At 39.8% G+C, this 23,284-nt stretch overlaps 1 protein-coding gene and 1 pseudogene across 5 annotated transcripts; both read right to left on the reverse strand.

The window, feature by feature from the left end:
• Positions 1-4,503: 4,503 nt before the first annotated feature.
• On the reverse strand, positions 4,504-20,598 carry CCNL1 (cyclin L1). 5 transcript variants are annotated; one of them, XR_010155851.1, is made up of 11 exons: positions 17,789-20,598; positions 17,402-17,476; positions 16,863-16,972; positions 11,042-11,162; positions 10,183-10,247; positions 8,285-9,936; positions 8,068-8,172; positions 7,838-7,979; positions 7,487-7,598; positions 7,289-7,387; positions 4,504-4,609 (listed from the first exon to the last, which is right to left on the reverse strand). XR_010155851.1 is itself a non-coding variant. In XM_009446736.5 (11 exons), exons 1-11 carry the CDS (start codon positions 18,089-18,091, stop codon positions 4,555-4,557), a joined length of 1,287 nt encoding a protein of 428 aa, XP_009445011.2. In that variant the 5' UTR covers positions 18,092-20,598; the 3' UTR covers positions 4,504-4,554. The 5 variants fall into 5 exon arrangements, 3 of the variants coding, with proteins under 3 accessions (XP_009445011.2, XP_516836.3, XP_009445010.2); XM_009446736.5 differs by having other exon boundaries at positions 8,285-8,384; XR_010155850.1 differs by lacking the exon at positions 4,504-4,609 and adding an exon at positions 5,796-6,588.
• LOC129143551 (keratin, type I cytoskeletal 18-like) lies at positions 20,569-21,993 on the reverse strand (annotated as a pseudogene).
• Positions 21,994-23,284: the final 1,291 nt, after the last annotated feature.

Raw genomic sequence — 23,284 nt, forward strand, 5'->3', positions numbered from 1 at the left:
GTAAAAGAAGTCAGCTAGGGGCTGAGAGCCCGGCTAATCAATTTAAATGTGGCTTTATTTGTTCATTGTTGGTCTATGTTGTATTAATTTTTGTTAAATGACTAAAATTTGGTTTGAAAGGTCCATGAAAATAACACATCTGGGGCAGAAAATCATTTTGGGCAAGAAATTAAGTTTTGTAATTTAGGATGGAAAACTGAGCCTCACAGTGAGATTTATGTGCCGTGCCCTCTGTACAAAGATATGATGTGTCATGTGCTCTGTTAAGTGCTCTAGCAGTGTAAAAGTCACTGAAGTGAGAAATTCGTTTGAAAAGGTTTAGCTATATGGTGGTTCACTACTGATTTGGGGCACAGAAAACAATCTGATTTAACTGACCCAGGAGCCTAGTCAAACAATGCCACATTCACAGATTTGGTGATTCACATTGTCTTGGAATATTCCGTGAGATATCAGGTGTCAAGAGCCAAGTAAGTAACATCAATGAGCAAAAGGGCAGAATTCAAGAAAATAGCATCAGCACACTGATACCTGCCAACTGACACCTGCACCTGGCTTCAGTGTTACACAATTAACAGGGGGTGGAGGGAATCCTCATGCACTGCAGCATGCAGCCTCACCCGGATGGCTACTGGATGCTAGTTAACTGTGGCCTGGAGTATTGTGGATCTCATGTTTTTTGTTGTTGTTGTTGTTTTGAGATAAGTCTCGCTCTGTAGCCCAAGTTGAAGTGCAATGGCACGATCTTGGCTCTATGCAACCTCCGCCTCCTGGGTTCAAGTGATTCTCCTGACTCAGCCTCCCGAGTAGCTGGGATTACAGGCATGTGCCACCACGCCCGGCTTTTTTTTTTTTCGACAGTCTTGCTCTGTCACCCAGACTGGAGTGCAGTGGCACGATCTCGGCTTACTGCAACCTCCACCTCCTGGGTTCAAGCAATTCTCCTGCCTCAGCCTCCTGAGTAGCTGGGATTATAGGCACCCGCCACCATGCCTGGCTAATTTTTTGGTATTTTTAGTAGAGATGAGGTTTCGCCATGTTGACCAGGCTAGTTTGGAACTCCTGACCTCAAGTGATCCGCCCACCTCAGCCTCCCAAAGTGTTAGGATTACAGGCATAAGCCACAGTGCCCAGCCGTATTTTTATTTTTTAAGAGCAGCTAGAAGTCTAGGTTTTTAATGTAAATATTTCCAATTAAAAAATATTATCAGCCAGTTCATTTATAACAAACATTGTACAACTCAAACAAAATACAGGTGCAGGCCAGGATTTGGCTCAGGGCCCACCAGTTTGCTACCCCTAGGATGTTGTTTACATCTATGAACTTTAGGAACCTAGTCCTCTCTTTGTAACAGGTACAGATATTCATGGAAGGGTGATTGGACATGCCCATATGAAAGACAAGAAAGTGTGAATGATGATGAAGGCTTTAAAAAGAGTCACTCAGAGAATTGGTAGTATGTTAAATTCATTCATTCCTCAAGTAATATTTATTACATACCCTAATATGGGCCAGACACTCATAGGATTAGGTGAGGGACATACAATAATGAATAAACTACAGAGCTGCCCCTCCCTTACGAGCTTACATTCTAATGAGGAAGAGATTAAATGATAAAGTAAATTTCAGTTAGTGGTAAGCATTATGAAAAAATTAGTGCTGGCTAAGGGATAGAACATGATAGAGGTGTTTAGAGAGGCTTACTTAGAAGGGGTGGTGAAAGCAGCCCCTCTGGAGAGGACTGCAGAGTGGGACCTGAATAAAGACTATCTCTGAGACAGAAACATCCCCACATGAGGATGGCAATAAAGGCTCAGGAAGAGATGTGCATATACAAGAACAGAAAAAGCGAGGTTGATGGGAGAGGCTGGCAAGGGGCATTTTACAGAGTGATACGGGACACCACTGGAGGCTTTATATATTAGAGCAATGTGATTAACACTTTAAATAGATCATTTTACCTACTGTTCAAAGAAAGGATTGTGGCAAAGGCATGACAGACAGAAATCAGACTACACCTACCAGAAAAGTGATAGCTGATACAGGGAAATTTGATGAGCTATAAAAGCAGGCAGGGTAGGAATTTTCTCCATACTTAGAACTGGGTTAGAATTATATTGAACATAGATGGCAAAAGCAGAAGGGAGAAGAGGACACCTGGAATCAAAGAGCCCAAGCAGTTTTGCATGACTTAATTATGAAAATCTTGTACTGTTCAAGATTTTCTATAAGGTACATACATTATTGAAGATATTGTATTAGTATTAGTTAAGAAGCATTCTCAAACAGCTATCTTTTGAACTGTGTTTGAGAGTGGTAGAATTCAAACTTCTGAATATTTGAGTGCGTTCCAATATGAAGTTTGGATTGCAATGGTAAAAATAAATCCTATTTGCCCAACACATATACTACACAAAATGTTGTAAGGGCCAGTAGACAAAAGGTAAAATAACTTGTCAAGTCACTGTGGAGGAATGATTTAAAATGCAGAGCTGACATGGAAGTCCATGTTCCTTCCATGTAATGGAATGTTCAAATGATTACAAAGCCAGGCTTTGAACAAATGTTAAGTGTTCAAATGGTTAAAACATCAGACTGTGGCTTCCAGCCTTAGAGTGAAAGGGATGAGGGGCTCAAGGCCCACACAATGAACGCTGCTCCGTTCCTATTTCCACATAGGGAAGTGATGCTCCCCTTATCAAACCTCATGCACATTCTGTCTCTCCAAACCCTTCAGTATGCCCATGCATAAGACCCTCAATATGTCCATGCTTTTAACTTCATTTTAAAAAATCTGGTATGTAAATTTTGAAACTTATCTTCATAATCTATTACAGTTCATGATGAGTTAAGAAATGGCTCTTAGAACAAATGATTGTTATGAAATTATTTTTGAAAACTCTCATGAAAACTAAATGTTTTAAGTAAGCTTTTGATGCAGACTGTGGTGTTAATAATGGGGTTATAAGTGGCAACACTTAAAAGCTATTAAAGCAAAACCTAGAACTTCAGTTCTAAGAATGTCATTTTTATGTTCGCTTTGTTTTAAAATGGGAACGTGGTTAAGAATTTCACTGGTCTTTAAACTAAAGATACCAGCTGCAAAGGACAAATGTAATGTTCTATAACATGAAAGGACTTGTACTAAAAATCAGGATTTTGCCGGGCGCGGTGGCTCATGCCTGTAATCCCAGCCCTTTGGGAGGCAAGGCAGGTGGATCACAAGGTAAGGAGATGGAGACCATCCTGGCTAACACAGGTGAAACCCCGTCTCTACTAAAAACACAAAAAAATTAGCCAGGCGTGGTGGCAGGCGCCTGTATTCCCAGCTACTCAGGAGGCTGAGGCAGGAGAATGGCATGAACCTGGGAGCGGGAGCTTGCAGTAACCCGCGATCGTGCCACTGCACTCCAGCCTGGGAGACAGAGCGAGACTTCATCTCAAAAAAAAAAAAAAAAAAAAAAAAACCAAAACGGGATTTAATTTGTGGGTCACTTAAAGAAAAAAAGTATCAGGATCATTAGGACAAATAACATTTTCATTGCTGTAATGGGCCAACCAAAACATGAGACAGAGAACAGAGGGAAAAACAGATACAAAAGCCAGTGAGGTACAAGCACCAATGGATAAGAACAGAGAACCCAGTAAAATACCTGGTGGATGAGGCAGCAACCTAGTTTTCAGTTCTAAAATAACAGTCTGGGTGTCCAGGCTTCTAATTCCAGACAAGTAAAAAAATTAAACCTAAATCTGATCAAGCCTCAAGATCTACCACTTTACCACACAGTGGACAGAAAAATGTGGTCAGTGACAGCACAGTTACAATGAACAAACCCAGGAGACAAAAAATTCTTCAGGACATGACCCAATTTCTTCAAGTAAGAAATATGGAGAGGCCTGTGGTTAAAGCCGATGCAACATATTTGGACTTTGAACAAATCAGTTAAAACAAATTAGAGATGAGGGCTCTCTGGATACTGACAGGGGTAGTATGGCATTACTTTTAACTCTTACAATAAAGCTATATGGTTATGTTTTAAAAATCCTCAACCTTGTGGACTGAAACACTTGGGAACAAACTTTACTTGTATGGGATTTTCTTCCCAATAGCAAGGGTGGGAGGTAGAGTGGTGAACTGGTGGGGTACAGATTAAGTTTTGCTATTTTGGAGTTAATAAACAGGTATTATTGGTATTGCACAACTTTGTTTCTCAAAATAAGTTTGAAAATGAGTATTACTTCTAGAGAAAGTTTTTAAATAGCCATAGAGTGGCATGAGGTTAACATCCTGACAACTTAGAAAACGGATTCAGTAACAGACAATAAGATAAAAATCAAGACCCTGAAAAAGATCTTTGCCTAGCCCACAAAGCCACCTCTAAAAACACCTTTAACATACAAACCTCATTCCACATGCAGGTGTATCCTCCACAACTCCCCATCTTCACAAACAACCCTCACCCACAGCACTCCTATTTCCAAGCAAAGATTAGGGACATAAGTAATTTCAACACTATTAAGAATTTAATACTTGGGAGGCTGAGGTGGGAGGATCACTTGAGGCCAGGAGTTCGTGACCGACCTGGGCAACGTAGCAAGACCTCGTCTCTAAAAAAAAAAAAAAAAGTTAAAAAAAAAAATCAACATTAATTTGCTAACAGGGCCTTTGCTGACATTTGCCTTTGCCTTTCTTCAATGTCTATCTTGTACGGGAAGCAAACTGTTCAGCATTTAGAAGCAGTTAGCTTTTCAGAAATATCAATTTATAATTCAGCAATGTGTATTACAAATCAGGCAGAAAGAAGTCTTAATGAACTATCTACCCTCTTTCAAGCATGAAGTGGCTAACTTATGCTGGGTCTTGTTAGTTTCTGGTTAGTCTTTATAGTTAGAACTATAACTGATTTAAGTAGCACACCCAACACTTTTATATCCTAATGAATCTTAATCTCCTTCAAAGGAGTTGCCTTGTGAAGCTATTTTTTCCAGCCTCCACCACCTGCCATTGGTGAACACATTTTAAGTCTTTGGAATCTCCTCTTCAGAAGCTGTAACTTTATTTTTAAAAATATCCTTAGGAGTAATACATCTTCCTCTTTGTGGGTGTATTTTATTTCTTGAAACAGCAACAAATCACTTGGAGCCAAGTCTAGTGGACAATTAAAGTAGGTAAAATAAATGTAATGGAGACCTTAGTGTAATTATAAAGCGATGCAACATTTTGACTCTGTAAACTGATTTCCAAAATGTTGAAAAAAATAGTAAATGTGAGTAACTTGAAAACATTCATCTGGATAGAAATTCCGGCTTTTTCATCAAAACTTCACTTCTTTGTGATCAGCTTGTATTCTATCAACCACTCAAGTTCAGGGGCCTCACATTTTCTCCTAGCCTACGTAAAAATCGTAACATTAAATGCCTAAATTATACAGAACTGTGAAAGCTCAATAGTTACTAAGTTTTGGTTCATTCAATAGGGTACCTCATTTCAGAAATAGTACTTAAATCTGACTCAAAATTACCTTATGACACCATTCAAAAGCAAATCAGGTTTTTTGGTTTAGTGCTAAAATATAACATTTAATGTCACATTGTTGGGCGACTCCCATTTACTTTTTCCATATATACAGTGAAGACTTACAATAGCTCACAATGCAGTTAAGAATTGCATTTTAATAATCTCAAACTACCATCTAATGGAGGAAAGAATAAGTTTGTCAGAAAACCAGTACAGCCATTTTGCTATTAAAATTTTCCTTTTTAATAATTTATTTAAATAAGGTATTTGAAGCAGTTTAGAAAAAACAAGATTTGTATTTTATTTCCTTGTAAAAATCTTTACACATGCAGACAAACCAGTGTTAAGAAAGTATTCACCATCATTTAAACAAATAACCACTTAAATAGAACAGTGTCTGCAATTTTATCTGTATAAAAATAAGATACATTTTTACAGAATTCACGCTCCAGTTCTTATAGCAATAAACAATACACAACTATAATAAAGTACAATTGAACCTGACCATGGTTTTTAATTAGATACTGCTAGGGCATTTTAATGTGCAAAAAAATTAACATAGTTCTTTTCAAAAGAAACTGTCCTCAGTGTTCTAGAGACCTAGAGGGTTTCAAGAAATCAAATCCTAATCAGTTTGCGTTTAATGTTTTGATTGAGTCCATACATCACACTGTAGATAGGCAAAACCAAGAACTGATGCAGGCTCAAAGGAAGAGAAAGTCAGCGCCTGTGCCTGCCATGTCCTGAGCGACTGCCACCATGGTGCTTGCTTTTATGGGACCTCTCAAAGGAGCGAGATCGTTCACGCCTGTCCCTATGATGTCCCCTTTCATGCCTGTGTTTCTTGGCTGCATCTGAGTGATCCCGAGACTTGCTCTGAGATCGAGAACGAGATTTTTTCCTTTTATGACCATGTCTGTTTGAACTTTTTAAATCATCTCTGGTATGCTTGGCCTTAAGGTGAGGAGAACCATGATTATGATGTCTTCGAGGGCTTTCACTGTGACTGCGGGACCTGCTTCTTGATCTCGAGCTGTATGTTCCAGATCGACTCCGCCTATTATTATAGCTTAGATAATAAAAATTTGAAGTTTAGGTTCAGTTTCTATGGGGAACAGATTATTCCGGTGGTTGCTCATAACAGGTTCAAAACAAAACTACCAGCTACATAAATGAGAAACCAGAACTTTTCAAAATCTCCCCACCCCTCACTGCTGTATGCCCAAGCCTATATATAAGATATTAAATCGTAAGCAAATGTTCTTATGTCTTTATTCCAAGGGGAGTAATTAGCAATTTTTATAGTGTCCTAGAGCTATGCTTTTTATTAAGTATCTCCCACATGTTCAAAAGACATTGAAGAGCCACGAGGAGCTAACAATCTAATTACAGGCCTAACTAAGGAAGATTCATTGACTGGTTAATTTGATTATTGGTTATTAATAAGGGGTTAATGAAACACATTTTCTAACTGAAATTAAAAAAAAAAAAAAAAGAAGTTTTCACATTATGAACAATACTATGGCCCTCAAGCACTTTGTGGGTAGCTCCTACACTTCTCCAAAAAACATGGGAGAAAATATAACAGAATGCCATTAAGATACTGTATGTCCAGAACATCTCCAAACTCATTTCTCATAATTTGCCTCATACTAAAAGACTAATTCTAACCTAACTTTGAAAATAATCTATGTTCAATTTTTAAAGAAAAAGCAATAACCTTTAAAAACTCCAAATAAGACTGCTTCCCTAAGAAAACATTTACTTACTGTCTTCTTGGAGTATGTGATCTAGAACGTGATCGTGTTCTTGACCTCGATCGACTTGCACTTCTGCTATTTCTACTTCTCTTGCTGTCTTTTCTTACACTTCAAAAAATCATGACATATTAGTTACAAACTTAGTGTGTTAAAAAGTAAACACAGAAAAGATTCCTCAAGCCAGTTTTCCAGCCCAAGTATACTCACCCATTGTAAGGGCTTTTGGAAGCCTGTTGTCTATCCTCAGGTTCTTTTTTGACTGTCTTCACATTAATGGAGATTGGTGATTTCTCTTCAGCTTTTACTTCTCTTGGTGATGCTTTTAAAAGATATAATAACAACATGTTAACTACTGGATTTAACAGAGGGCCAAAAGTTGTTTCTAAATGTAACTCAAAGTACCATGCTTCCGCTTCCATGTTAGTTGACTGCCATGAGAGAACATAGTAGCAGTTTCCTAACATCATTTTTCTCTATGCAACTTTCAAATGTAAAAGCTCTCTAATAAAGACACACTTTCAGTGCCCCCAAGTCATTTTAATTCTAAATACATCTTACATGGCTTGGAAGCTGGAGAAAATCCACCCAGGGTTGAAAGGGCTGGAGTTCCATCCGGATTCAATCCCTTTGCTTTTAATTTGGCTTCTTGTAAGGCTACTTTTCTTTTTTCTACTTCTTTTTCCAGTAATTCATAGTTTGGCTGTTGGAGGAAAAAAAAAGTTAGTATTTCTTCCTTAGAGTAGCTTGGACTCTTAGCATGTTGGCACAAACGAGTAAATAGAGAATACCTTTTTTCTGGTATAAAGCCTAAGTGTTTCTATGCAGATTTCCTGGATTTCCTCTTCTGTAGTACCAAAAAGAAGAAACCAATGGGGACGAGTTGGCAACGGAATCTAAACCATAAGAACAGAATGTTTTAAATTAAATTTTTGCTAAATCTGTATTGGAACCACCGAAAATTTGTGTGATTTATCCTACAGAACAAAATGGGAAATATACACCTACCTGAAGTGCTCTAGCTGCAAGGTAGATGCAAGCACATGCTATAGTCTCTGGTTGAAATCGAACAAACACATTGGTTCGAAGACTGTCATTCATGTAATTCCTGAAAAATATTTCAACTATAAGCTTGCATGTAAACAAACCAGTTCTTCTGAAGCTTACATAAAATTGGAGACTCAATCTACTTTATTCTTTTTTCTTCTCTTATTTATATTCACATCCTCATATTCTAGCATATAACAACTCTTAACTCAAAAAAATCAGTAAGCAATAAGAATTTAATACTAGGACCATATGCGATTTTCCTATATATGAGCGAAGCCCTTTTAAATTATTTCGTATTACAATCCAAACTAGAAATTACTCCTAAAAAGTTAATATATTTCTGTAAAAAGCAATGCTTTTCAAAGTCAATTCTGACACGATTAGTTTCAGAAATGATAAACCACTCCAATAATACTTCAAGCCATTAATTACTGACCATCTCTCCTTTATCCACAATAAAAGCAGTGTCAACCAAGTTCTTTCCAAAAGCTCAAAATACCGTTAACAGGGGTAAAAAGGCATTTTCAGTAAGTACCAAGTTAAACTTATATTAAGAAAGCTAAGATACTTAGAAAATCTAGATAGGGAAATAAAGAGCAATAAACACATATAATGGCCTTGTTTACATACCTTTTTTGTGACTAGGTAAAAGAGATAAACTATTTCAGTTAAAAAATTGCTGAACTTTTATTAATGAACCCTCCCCACAACATTCCTAAACTATCAAAGAAATTTTACAGATCATTTAAAAGGTTAAGCTGAAATTAAATGGACTATTTCTTAAAAATCCTAAACCATGAGAACTGCTATAATCCATTTTATGCAACACATACTTAAAATGTCATGCATTTTATAAAAATAATGAGACTTTTCTAACATTACAAATATTTACTGAATCCAAAAGAAGCATGGCAGTCATAAAAAGGACATCTTGCTGGGAAGCCCAGAATATAAAAATTACTTCACTAAGTCCTTCACATCAATAGTCTTAGGAAACAGTAGTTGTGGCTGAACCACAAACTCCTTGGCTTGACCTTTAAATAAGCCAGCACTCCAAATCACACATCTGCATCTCAAGAAGTCCAAGTGCTAAAGCATTTAAGCAATATTATAGTAACATCTCTTTTAAAAATGAAGTGCTTCTTGCTTCTAATATTATTACCCGCAATACAGCCAAGCAGTTATATAAATTAAGCCAGTGTGGGAACTGGTGCCCATTTTAAGCTGCAAGTTTGTCGTCTCCTTTGGTAGTATTCATGCTATACACACTAAAAATAAAAATTTAGTCAAACTCCTAATAAGAAACCATTTAATTCATAATGGCTGCACAACAAATCTATCAAAAATGAACTATTCATTTTGATAGTTACAAGTATACATTAAATACATAGGCATGTCAAATAGTTACTTCTAGAAGCAAATATACAAATCCTTTTGACACCCCGACAGAACTAGAAGATGCTGCCAGATGGATATGGACCACTTCAGTGAATCTCGGATGAGAGCTTGCACTGGATTGGCTGGAGAGCAGGGTAGCCAATCAGGCCATCCTGAGGTCATGGGCTGAAGTGCAGAGGGCAGAGTTCTATGACTTACCATCATGGACTACCCTTTAATTAAAGAGTAGAAAAAAGAACAAAGTTAAATTGAGTTCTCCATTAAAAGTAATTAGTCAAGCCAAGAAAACAGGAAGCAGAAATAAGCATTATTTACCTTTTGGTTAAAAAAACAAAACAAAAAAACAACGAAAAGCCCCAAACAAACTTATCTCATTATTTTGGAAAGGGAAAACGAAACTTACTTTATTTCTGCTTCTGTTTTCCTGGCTAGGAAAGAAATCTAAAAAAGTGACTTACCAGGCAGTTTGAACCAGGGTTTGATTACGTTCACATTCTAAGACTTGTAAATACATAACAATGATCTGAAGGACAAGGGAAAAAAACTCAATTTAGTATACTGGTAGTTCTTTCGGAGTAGAGTTCAATGAAAAAAGTAATTGAAAATGTTAGACTCAAGTTCTAATTGTGCATTGATAATACAGACCAATTTAAATGTACATAAGATTCTAATGTGAACTGTTACATGACTAGATTTTATATAAATTATGTTTAGAAGCATATTTCAAAATTGTACAGGAAAAAAGGCAATTAAAAGAATATTTTTCATTGGCACTTTACTATGTGATGGGCACCGTGCTAGATTACTTCACCTAATTTCCCAAGGTACATTTCTAACCCAGGTAGTCCTGACCCGGGTAACTCACTCTATGGCTTATATTGATAATGAAAGCTAAGAGATGTTGGGAGAAACAAATTTCCAATAATGGTAACAGGGAGCAGCCAACACACTTAGAACATTCTACTATGATGATAAGTGTGCCAGATACTTTTGTAGCTACCCATTTATTCCTTGGAATGAGGAACTTTACATCTCTGTTTTCTAGGTGGAAAAACTGGGACTTTAACCACAGAAACAAAAATAACTTCTCTATGAGCACACAATTAAGATTTAAGATTTGAACCTACATTTTTGACTGTCATTTTACTGATAAATCTCAACATCCAAAAGAATGTTGTTCGATGAAGCCTGAACCTTTAAAAGAATGCTTTTTAAAACCAAGGTTAACACTCAGATAGAAACATAAATTCATATAAAATAAAATTTTTAGAAAAGTCCTAATACTTACGAACCCAATTTCTGTACTCTACAACTCACCTTATGAGGATGCTTGACATGAACACAAAATCCCAACTCCTTTAGCACCCTCCTCTCTGCTTTGATAACTTGATTTTTGGTGTTAATGTAGTTCTGATCAAGGATCAGGGGGCTTGGAGTCCTATAGTTTGTAAGAAATAAAATCAAAACTGTTTTGCACATCCAAAAAATTTTATTTGTGGCATCTCCATTTTCCCTTCCAACCAACTATTGGCAACAGAAACCAGCTTTTTAAACTCCTGCAAACAAGTTAAAGCATTAATCTTGTGCTGTCCAAGTTATGCTAATTAAATATATACATCTACGAGACTAAGTTCCTAAAGGAACTAACAATTCTGTAATGAAAAAAATTCACTCTAATGTTCTTGAATTCATCCCTGCCAACTTTACCATTCTGCTTATATTCTAGGTGTGTATATATATGTATTTAACTTTAACGATAGCATGATTTGTCATCACAAACCTCAAAGTCTCTCCAAGAGACTTTCCACTGGCCAAAGTAATGTGCTCCAGGCTGGTCCGATGGTAGTGGGTTATCAGAACTTACTAATATCAGTGTCACTAAAGTTGGTATACAATCTCCCACTGCTATTTGACTGGCAAAACAAACAAACAAACAAAACAACTAAAGTGCTCCTAAGATTTACAGTACTATAAAGTCCTCATAAGATCATACTGATTTTTCATGCATTCTATATGGCCAAAATTTTTCAAAAGTTGGAGGGGGGGAACAGTGGGTAGTTAATCCAGATTCCCCTCCAATGGGGTATTATGTTTTTAATAATTTGTTCTAAGAGCCTATCTGTTTTAAAAAGTAATCTGAAAACTAAAGATTCAGCTCAATTACCCAAGTAAATTAAAAATCGTATTTAAAACTCCACATGACCCATGAGATCCAGGCCCAAATTTGGTCAGGGTTGTAGTTATTAGGCAACATGCTTTACTATTAACACAGAAGAGAATGAAGGGCCATAATGAGGGAACCAGAACATATTCAAGGGCTCTGTACCAGACTAAATTTTGGTAACTCAGAAGTTTCTATAATACAGAAGGCTTATGTCAGTGGTTTAATGCTTTAAAAGTAGCACATTCAACTGATGTTATCCCCAAATGTTTTATTACATAGTTTAAAAACTTATAATAAAAGACAATCTTATTTATGTCATACAATTCAAAACTGGTTTCTTCCTGAGAAGTTTCAGTCAGGAAAGGTTAAGGAATTGGGCTTTTGTTTTTTGTTGTTGGTCATGTCTGAAATTTACCCAAGTCCAACACATTCTTAGATTCAACCAACAAAAACTACTATTTTATCAAGACACTGATTATACGGTAAGTTTACAAGTAGAATACTTCAATATTTTTGTCCATACTCAGTTCATTTTCAGCCAAAAGACTTAAGAGTCTTTGCTCTAGGCAGAGTACACGATCTATTTTTAAGACAGTCATCCTCTCTACCCCAATGCACACCAGATCCAGAAAAATGTAATCTCATATTTTTAAAACAACAATCTATTTCAATACATGCACCGAAGGTTAGAAAACAATCTGCGATGAACTTCATTACCCCTATGGTAACATCAGAGTAAAAAGTCAGTTATCATACATTTTCCTTACTTTCTTCCATTTAAAATTATTACAGAAACTGGAATGCTTACTAAACAAAAACTGGCAGCGCTGACAAGATAAAAGACAGCTGTTACTTAAAATGGCCTTCCCTCGGTTTCATTCCTCACACCTATGAGGAATGAGGCCACCAGCTGGCCTCATTGAGCTGCTTTCTAATATTAACGTGTAATGATGAATCCATTTTATCAGGACAGTAGGCTACAAATTGCTCTTTGGAAAATAAGTCAAACTTAATTCTCATGAAAACAACCTATCTCTCTCTCCATATATATACATACATACATACATACATACATACATATAAACATATTCCAAAGATCTTAAGGTCTATGATCAGGTTTTATCATCACAGGAAATTTGGAAAAAAGTTAAACCAACCTCAGACTCTTTTTAACTTACGGCTGTGTTATCTAATGGCTCTCCTTAACTGTCATTAAGAGATAAAATAGCTCCAGTGTTACAGCTGCACACACCATTTTAACTCTTAACCCCTTGCAATCCAGACAGAAGACGGTATCATCAAAATCCCTAGTAAAATGTAATTTTATGAAAACATAGTTGTCTCATTTTTCTCCATTTGTTAATAAAAATTATCTATACCTCTTAAGATAACCTGCTTTAAGAACTGCCTTCAAATGGTGATCTAATTCATTTGTTCTTGCAATTACACTAAAGAAGCTAAATATGTTTGAATTATAGCTACTATTTAGTCCCAAATCAGACTTAATGATGCCATTTTCTTTGTTTTTGTGTCAAAATCCCAATGACATCAAAATAGATTTAAGAAAACCAAACCCATTATTTACTATAATTCAATATATACTTAACTTCTTGCTTAATCCTGCTATTTATTACCTGCAATTTTCAAAGTTAACTCTGTGGGTATATAACCTAAAACCAGATACCTTTATTTTGTTCAGAATTGGTTCTACCTCACAAATCAAGAGTGCACACGTAATTTACAACTACCTGGTAGAGATTACTTTGTATCATAAATTTAAAAAATATATCTCCATCAATCAGCAGTAAACAAAGTCTCAAAGTATACATTAGTACTTTCTGTTGCAACAAGCACATTAAATTAAGGCCTGCTAGAATTTCTTCCTCCCCAATCAGGTAAACTTTCTTTGCCAATAAAGTTTGAGGAGGTGGCATTTGAAAATCTCTTTAAAAAAGAAGTCTTCATCTATTCAGAGAAAACTCAAAAATAATTTTCATTATCAACACACAAACTAACTCAATCTCTGCTTTAAGTTTCTATTGTCCAATTTTTCTGATTTATACGAGAATTATTTTCAGCTTTAGAAAATCCTGGTCTTTGGTCAGAAGTTTATTATTATGGTTTGTTAGAGGAGCTATTTTCCTTTAGCATGATTATGTAATTGATATATAACTCAACAACAACAAAAATTACAAAGTCCAAACATGGTTAGTTTCATTTATGTGTTACAAAGACTGAGAAATATTGGAACCAAGTCTTCAAGAGACTATAACAGATTGGTAGTTTACAAAGAGGCATACTGCCAAGCAATATACAAAAATTTGTAATGCCTACTTAAAAGTAGAAACATCCTTTATAGGTATTTAAACAAACTGAAGGCCACCTTGTAGAGCCACAGAATTATACTGTAGAAAGGTGGTAGACTAAATGACATCACTTAACACCCTTCCAATTCTTACCTATCCAACTTTTATTATCTATGGATACACTGAAAATACATTGTATTTACTAATGAGAATGGTTAAACCAGTCTTTGAAAATTTTAATACGCTGCATCTCAAAAGTAAATATTTGCAAACTAGAACAATGAAAAAGCAATCCCCCCTCTAAATTTAGCTGTTTATTATGAACTTAAAAGATAATTATCGAACCACAAAAAACTGAAGGAGGAATAGGCCAAACAATCCAGGTTGGGGACTAAGCACTGGTACTTTTTAAAAAGCTCCTCTGCTAATTCTCAATGTGTAGCCAGGCTGAAGAGACCAATGACCTACAAGCAACATGAATAATGTATCTCCACTGTAATTGTCAAAGTCACACTACAATTTAAAGTTATGAATAAACTAGATTAAAACAAATAGCATCATTAAGACAAGTGATATGCTTTACCTAACTAATGTATAATACTGATAGTACTTTCTAATGACATTAACCTATGCAAAAATAAATACAAAGCTATAGTTCTAATAACTTGGACAGCAAAGACAAAAGCTTATAACAAGAAACAGGAGTTTTTCTAAATGGTTCACCAGTGGCCAACCTGTTAGTCCCCGATTCCAGTGACCTATTCTCAGAGCACTGGCTTCTCCTTGGGGATTTTCGATACTTCACTCACTGTTGCCATGACGACAGCTTCATCTCTATGTACCACTCCACATCACCCAGGCTTTGGTAAATGTAGCTGGTCGCTGTATAGTCGGTTGCAAGGGAAAAAAGAGTTGAAGTTAATAACATATACAAGTTACGTGCTTGAGTAAACTTGTAATATGCATAGAAACACTTTTACATCCTGCTTTAAAAAAAGGCTTCCATGCAATTAACAACTCCTTTTAAATTTTGCTATAATCAGATTTCTAAGATGGAAACAAAATCAGTTTCTCTGTAATAATGACCCAAAAAACAAAGTTACATCAGACACAACAATCAGGTGAGATTATATTATTTTAAATTCCATGGTTTTTACAGTTAAGACCTATTCTAACATCAACGAAGTAAACTCTTTAGTCTCACAGGAAAATTCCACAAAAGATAATCATGTGATTACATAATAGTTGGCTCAATGGTTCAAAGAATACTAGAAAACCATTTCCTTTAAGCAAAGAGAAACCTTTGACTAAAGATAGAGCCTTGTATTAGTGTCATTACTTTAAACATCCTGAAGAATCAGCCAGGTATCTAAATACAGATTTAACCTCAGACCATACCAAAGACCAATTTGAAATCTTCCCAATTCCCAGGGACTCATCAACAAACTAAAAGATATTTTAGAATTTAAAAAGTACTCTATCCCTGGACACAGTTAAGGTGAATGAGAAAAGATGGGGGAGAAAAAGTATGTAGGAAAACTGTTTCAGACTTTTTGACTAGGATACTCTTTTTTTAAAAAAGAACTGTCTGTAGACTCACAGAATAGACTAGTCATCTTAAAGTTGCTTTAATATTTGCTTGTCTGAATAGCTCCATTACTGCCAACTTACAGATTCAGCCAATAAGGACTACTCATATAGAATACTAACAGCACTAACCAACATACCCAACCCCCAGAACAACTTATAATCCTTTTAATAACTTCCTTTCAAACTCAGTACAATTTGTCTAACATCACTACAATTCCTTAAAGAGTGAATGCAAAAACTATTCTACACCAAATATATCATTCTGCAGCATGTACTGGAAGTCACCTGTAGATGCAGGAAGTCCTGCAACAAACTTTTTGGTACTGCCTCACAGGAACACATAGGTCCACATAAAATTATGTTACCACAACACCTAGGAGATACTATTTCAGTCTCTGTATTTTCTTACAACATCAAATAAATGGCCCTATCTAAATGCAACCCAATCAATCTTACTTGTTAATTTTCTAACCCACTCACTGAGACTGTATCTAACCAAAACAAAATACCTGTTTAATCCCTTTGACTTCAAACTTCAAACTTTATCATCCTGCAGTCCTTTCAGATCCGGTATTATTCGATTTATCGTAGTTCAATGTTGAGAAGTACTCTAACAAAAGCCAACCTCAATTGATAAAGAATTAACTGGGACTTCGAGTAGAAAAACATAATCTACACAGAACTTTGCCACAATATTAACTTAAACTACAGTGTTTAAACTTCCAGCCTTCAGTCTTCCAGACAGGGGAGAGGAAAAATAACTTACAGAATACACTCACACTTGAGCCAAATGTACTCCCTTTCTTGTTTAATCTTAAGCCACAGGCCTGGCTTCACAGCACTGTTAGGATTGTCCATAAATGCAACTGCCTCTACAAACTTTAGATAACCGGTTAATTATGTTTCTTTTTTCAAATTATTTTAAATATCAGTGTTCCTATATGAACTTTAACACCTAAATTAAAGTCCGTTTTCTTTTGCATCCGTATTCACTTGAGAGGAAAGATGTTTTGATTTGATGACTGGTGCACGGTACAGCAGTAGCAAGAGATACTACGTTCAATAATGCCAATCTTACCTTTTTCCTCTTAACTGGCGGAGGTGGTGGAATACATTAATCACATCTCTTATTCTTCTAGGTGCTTCTTCGATTTTTGATGCAAGATTAATACAAGCCATAGCAACAATCTGAAAGAACCCATGAGCCACAAAAGCCATTGTTAGATTAAACTCACTTTGAAGAATAAAATTTAGAACACAATTGGGACAACCTTTAGTAAAATTAGAGAAGACATCTCTATGCCGTAAGTCTACCAGCTATGCTAGTACTATACTTTTTGTTGTTTCACTCATCTTAATTTTTGTTCCAGAGTCAAACTCAATCTTACAGGAGTTCTGCATTTGGTTGAAAACTGTACTTTTCGTTAAGAGGGCACTTAGGCTCGTGATCGATTTTGAACCACATTCTAAAGGTTTCCACTTCCTGGCGAGTGAGAAGTAGGTACAAAGGCCTAAACTAAACCACTCCCTTTCTGGAAAAGCTGGCTGCTGACACTACCCCTACTCTGCCCATTTCCGGATGAAGAAATCCCTTTTACCCGCCTCCGCTGTGCTTACCTCGAAACTGTGTTTGACGAAAGATTTGGAGTAGAAAAAACGATGAAACAACACCTGCCCCGTTGCCATCGCCACCTGCAGACAAGAGAGGAGAACGGAAGCGCAGGGGTCAGGCGGGCCCGCTCCAGGCGCCGCCGCCATTTTGTGCCGCCGATCGCTTCCCTTTCCCCTCCCGCCGCCGCCGCCGCTGCGAACAGCCCGCTGCCAAGTCCTCCCTCCGCCTCCGCAGCCCCCCGCCCCGGCACGCCCCGGCCGCGGCTGGGCCCCGAAAGGGAAAGCCTGAAGGAACCGTCCCCACCCTCCCGGGGCACGGTGATACTGAGATGCGGCGTAGGGGACGGAGGGGAGGAGAGGAGCGCCCGGCCGGCCCGGGGCCGGAGCACTGACCTGCGGCAGCCGGAGAAGAATGCCGGCGGCCTGGATGAGCTCGCAGCCCAGGATGCGTAAGTCCGTCTCACTGGGCAGGTCGAGCCCATCCTGCATGGATGGGGTGGGCGAGAGCCTCTCCTCCGGAATCAGAGAGTGGTCGATGGTAAGTGAAACTTCCGAGTACAGGCGATCGCCGATCAGGATCCCTCCCGTCGTGGTCGTCGTCGTGGTCGCCGTCCCGGAGCTGGAGCCGCCTGCGCTTGGGGCGGCCGATGAGGCGGCGGCGGCAGCAGTAGCTGTCGAATGAGGCCCGGACGCCATAGTCTTAGCGAGCCGCACGCAAGCCTAACGCAGCCGGAACCCGAAACAAGACTAACCAGCGTTCTCGGCGCGACGGATATTCCCGTGACCGCCGGGTTCTGTGCCGCTTCACGCCGCGTGCGCTTCCGCCCTGACGTCACCACGCCGGGCAGCCGCGCGCCAACTAGTCCCTCCAGGCCGCGCCTCCGCCCTCGGCATCTGGGCCTGCGAGGGGAGTGTTGGGTGCTGCGACAGACCTTGGGATCCTCAGAGGCTAAGGAGGCCTTCTCTAGCCAAGGCCGGTCGAAACCACCTTGTTTGTGATACTTAGCCACACGAATAACGGAGCTTTACAAGATCCCTTATACCCAAAATACAGGTGGCAGCATTGGCTAGCATCTCTGCGCCCCTTCGCCCTGCATTCCGGCCTCTTCCTTTAGCCTCGGCGCGGCTTGCGTTCCGCGTGTACCAAGGGAAGTGGCGGCCGACCTGAGCGCGCTTTGGCGGGTGGAAGTGGTGACTTTGTTGTCGTGTGTGGACGAATGTGTAATATAAAGTGACCCTCAAGGAATCTGGAGAGGGCTGCTTTACAGTATTTGAAGAACACAGGGCTGTGGACCCTATCGGTTCCCAAATGAAAGCTCCCCGGGGAGCGTGTTTTTGCCAGTATGGGGAAGTAGGGCGGAGGCATAGGAATGACCGCGAGGGTGGCTGCTTTCATAGCTCTGCTTGCGAAACTCCTGCCCGGCCTTTGACACCGCCACGGCTTTCAGTAATCTGGAAAATCCCTAGTTTCCAAAAATAGTCTTAGGGCGAGGACTTGACAGAGGTAATTTGATTATGCCTGGGAGTCTCTATTCATACATGGTTACCTACCGCGGGTAGGGTGAAGTCAACCTCGTGTTTTTTGTTTTTTTCCTGTGATATTAGCTAGCAATTTCCAGCGTTTCCTGAACCTTGAAGTAAAAACAATGATACTGATCTAAACTACTAGAATCTAGGTTGGAAGGAAAGGAATGCATCACGTTTTACTCTTGACTCTCAGAAAGCGATACCCCAAAGACAGAGGCTTTAGAAGCTGCCTCATAATGCAGGTCCCCCAACCTTGACTTGTTGCTCCCACTTTTCCCAAGTGCAGGGAGGTACTCTCTGAAATTTCCTTCCCTGACTAGAGAAGCCTCTTTGTAGAAGAATCAATCGCATTCCTCCCCTCACTGAAATCTCGTATCGTATTTCAGAAAGACTCAGAAATGCAGCCATGCCTGGAGGGACTTTTTCACAAGATTACGCAAAAGAAAATTATTTACTAATTTCTGTCCATTCATTGTTCCTAATAATCATTTGCTGCTCCTCAAAATAAATGTCTACATTTCTCATCTACCCTTTCCCCTATGAAAAAAGGATATAAAATCTTCTGTACTCCATTAAGCTACTGGGTAATCATCCTCCTGCTTTTACCCCGGTGTTATGTATCCCTTTTCTCCTGTTAATCGCCTGTTATCAGTTGATTTTTTTTTTCTTTTTTTTTAGATAGAGTCTCACTCTGTCGCCCAAGCTGAAGTGCAGTGGCGCGATCTCGGCTCACTGCAGCCTCCGCCTCCGGGGTTCAAGCGATTCTCCCACCTCAGCCTCCCCAGTAGCTGGGATTACAGGCACACACCACCACGTCCAGCTAATTTTTGTATTTTTGTAGAGACGGGGTTTTGCCATGTTGGCTAGGCTGGTCTTGAACTCCTGACCTCAGGTGATCCGCCCGCCTCGGCCTCCCAAAATGCTGGGATTACAGGCATCCAAAGCGCTGGAATTACAGGCATGAGCCACCGCACCCGGCCTTATCAGTTGATTAAGTGAACCTTCAGTGGGCAAAGTTGTTTTAAAACGTACTGATACTTGAGCCTTGCCTGCAGAGGTTGATGTCACTGATTTAAGGTGGGCCCAGCCAGTGGTTCAGTTTTGCCTGTCTTCCAGTGATTGGAATGTACAGCCAAGAGAGTGTAATTATGGTGCTGGCAGAAGTATTAACCTATCTGGATGTCACTGTCTTCACTTTCTGACTAGGCTGCTTCCAGGGAATCTTTCCACCTCAATATTTATGAGATATCTATAATTTTATAACAAACTTTTAAAGGAGCCTCGGTTTCCTTAAACACAATTGATGACACCAGTTTTCTGGTTTTCTTCCATTTTTGTTTATAGAGCCAGGGTCTCACTGTGTTGCCCAGGCTGGCCTTGAACTCCTGAACTCAAGGGATCTTCCCACCTCAGCCACCTGAGTAGCTGGGACTATAAGTGGCACACCACTGTGCCTGGTCAGTTTTCTGGTTTTGATAATCTATGGTTGTGTGAGATATTATCATTGGGGAAAGTTGGAGGAATATATAGGAGTAGTCTATCTTTGCAACTTCCATGTCTTATTTCCAAATAAAAAGTAAAAACCCTCATTGATTATGTACTTCATTAAAACACTGGACTTCAATGAAATCATCACCTATATTTGTAATGACTTGAGAGTAATATAATTTAACTTTATTTTTGACTTCTGAACTTTTTATTGGCCTCCTGCTCCCCAAAGGGTACCCTGCTTCTGATGGCTTAATGTCTCAGAACTTTGGTGTCGTTGGTCTCAGATACCACTTTGCCATCCACTATCCAGCAGATAGTGGTCTTTTGGATGGTTTGCATGGAGTTGCTGCTGTCCAGGGCATCACCAAGATTGAAGTCCTTGCCATCTTCCAGCAGGCGGCGGTAGGTGGCGATCTCAGCCTCTAGCTTGACCCTGATGTTCAGCAGGGCCTCGTACTCCTGGGCCTGGCACTGTCCCTCTGCCCGGGCCTGTGCCAGCTCTGACTCCAGGTGCAGCAGGATCCCGTTGAGCTGCTCCATCTGCAGGGCGTGGCAGGCCTCCACCTCCCTCAGGCTGTTCTCCAAGCTGGCCTTCAGATTTCTCATGGAGTCCAGGTTGATCTCCAAGGACTGGACTGTATGTCTCAGCTCCGTGAGCGTCATAGCAGCTCCAACCTCGACGGACTGCGTGGTGACCCCTGTGTTGCTCTCCTCAATCTGTGAAGACCAGTACTTGTCCAGCTCCTATTGGTTCTTCATGCCAGCTCATCATATTGGGCCCGGATGTCTGCCATTATCTTGGTGAGGTCCTGAGATTTGGGGACATCTACCTCCACGGTCAACCCAGAGCTGGCAGTCTGGGCTTGTAGGCCTTTTACTTCCTCTTCGTGGTTCTTCTTCATGAAGAGCAGCTCCTCCTTGAGAGCCTCAATCTGTCTCCAGCTGCAGCCGAGTGACATTAGTGTCATGGATTTTGTTCCCATGGATGTTGTTCTTCAGAGACTGGTGCGTGGCCAGCTCTGTCTCATACTTGACTCTAAAGTCATCAGCAGCAAGATGGGCATTGTCAATCTGCAGAACGCATTGTCCACAATATTTGTGAAGATCTGAGCCCTCAGGTCCTCAATGGTCTTGAAATAATGGCTCCAGTCTCTGACCTGGGGTCCCTGCTTCTCCAGGTGCTCCCGGATTTTGCTCTCTAGCCTCTGGTTCTCGGTCTCCAGGCTCCTCACTCTGTCCAGGTAGGAGACCAGGTGGTTGTCAGGTTTTGCATGGTCTCCTCGGTCTGGATGCCTCCCATTCCTGCCAGAACCCTGGCCATCCCCGCAGTCAGGCCCCCGGACCTCATGCTGCCCCAGAAGCTGGTGGAGCGGGACATGGAGATTCGGCAGCCAGAGCTCCCGGCGCCTGCGCAGACGCTGGCCATGCTGCTCACCAGCCAGGAGTCGTAGCTGAGTGCCTGGACAGAGCCCAGGGACCGGTAGTTGGTGTAGAAGGCGGAGTGAGTGGTGAAGCTCATGCTGTCCAGGGAGGAGGGTGAGAGGACAGAACTCAGGCTTTGCCGACCAATTTAACTTATTTTTAAGACATATGTTAATAGAAGATTTTCTCCTCTTTAGAGTCTTCCACCATGCCTCTGCAATAAGCTGGCTTGGTGATGTCTTGATATACTTTATATTTTTACCCACTACATTCATGGTTAATCCAGTAAAGGTTCACAAGCATAGGAGGGAGAAGTCTGGGGGATGAGGGTGGGAGGAGGGTCCCTTGCTCTCTAGCAGTGCTCCTCTCTACTTCTGAGATCTGTTCCCAGTGGACCTCTACTCTCTGCTTCCTGTATCTGGCAGTCATTTCCAGGAGAGCAGAGCCATCCAGGGCAGTTCCATAATTTTGTGCCCATTTCCCACTCATTTCTGACAGAACCTTTCATTTTATTGACAACACATGATTGTTTTTACTGTTCCTCCCTCCCAGCTTCAACAAAGGTGGAGGGGGTGGGTCAATATTTTATATAGGTATTTACTTAGCATTAACTCTTCAAACTGTCATGTTATTTTAAACTTTAGTTTCATTTTTTAAAAATCTATGACATACCCTAATTGGAGATGACAAAAAAAAAAAAAAAATCATGGATAATCCAGAGGATGGAAGGCATTGGGGCTAGTGGCTCTACTCCCCAAGGTTTTGTAAGGATGGAGGTTTTAAAAAAAATGAGTCTATATCTGTGGATGGAAGGAAAAAATAATTTTAAAAAATGATAACTCTGTCCTATTCTTTCAGGGTCAAATTCCAGAAAAATCATATTTTGGAAATTCTTTTCTTTCTCTTTTCCTCCCCCCGCTGCCCCACCCCCACCCCCAACACACACACACCTTTTTTTGAGACAGGGTTTCACTCTGTTACTCAGGCTGGAATGCAGTGACATGATCACAGCTCACTGTTGCCTCGACCTCTCTGGGCTCAGGTGATCCTCCCACCTCAGCCTCCCAAGTAGCTGGCACTACAGATGTGCACCACCACTAATTTTTGTATTGTTTTGTAGAGACAGGGGTCTCACTATGCAGCCCTAGTTGCTCTGGAACTTCTGGGCTCAAGAGACCCGTCCACCTAGGCCTCCCAAAGTGTTGGGACTATAGGAGTAAGCCACAGGGCTTGTCTGTGTTAACCTTGTTTCTGTTACTTTGAGGAAGGTTGCTTTTCCAAATGTACCTACTTACAAAACATCAACATTAAAATGCAGATTGGGAAAGACCACTGGGCGCAGTGGCTCACACCTGTAATCCCAGCACTTTAGGAGGACAGGGTGGGAGGATCGCTTGAGCCCAGAAGTTTGAGCCCAGTCTGGGCAACAAAGTAAGACCATCCCCCCTT

The sequence above is a fragment of the Pan troglodytes genome, chromosome 2 (genome assembly GCF_028858775.2).
Source record: "Pan troglodytes isolate AG18354 chromosome 2, NHGRI_mPanTro3-v2.0_pri, whole genome shotgun sequence".
Taxonomy (NCBI): domain Eukaryota; kingdom Metazoa; phylum Chordata; class Mammalia; order Primates; family Hominidae; genus Pan; species Pan troglodytes.

Coding starts and splice junctions, on each gene's coding strand:
- CCNL1 (XM_516836.8), bottom strand. CDS start 18,091: ATGGCGTCCGGGCCTCATTCGACAGCTACTGCTGCCGCCGCCGCCTCA. Junction 11,163..16,862: donor CGCCAGTTAAGAGGAAAAAG/GTAAGATTGGCA, acceptor TACAAACTATAG/GACTCCAAGCCCCCTGATCC. Junction 8,173..8,284: donor TTGCAGCTAGAGCACTTCAG/GTAGGTGTATAT, acceptor CTTATGGTTTAG/ATTCCGTTGCCAACTCGTCC.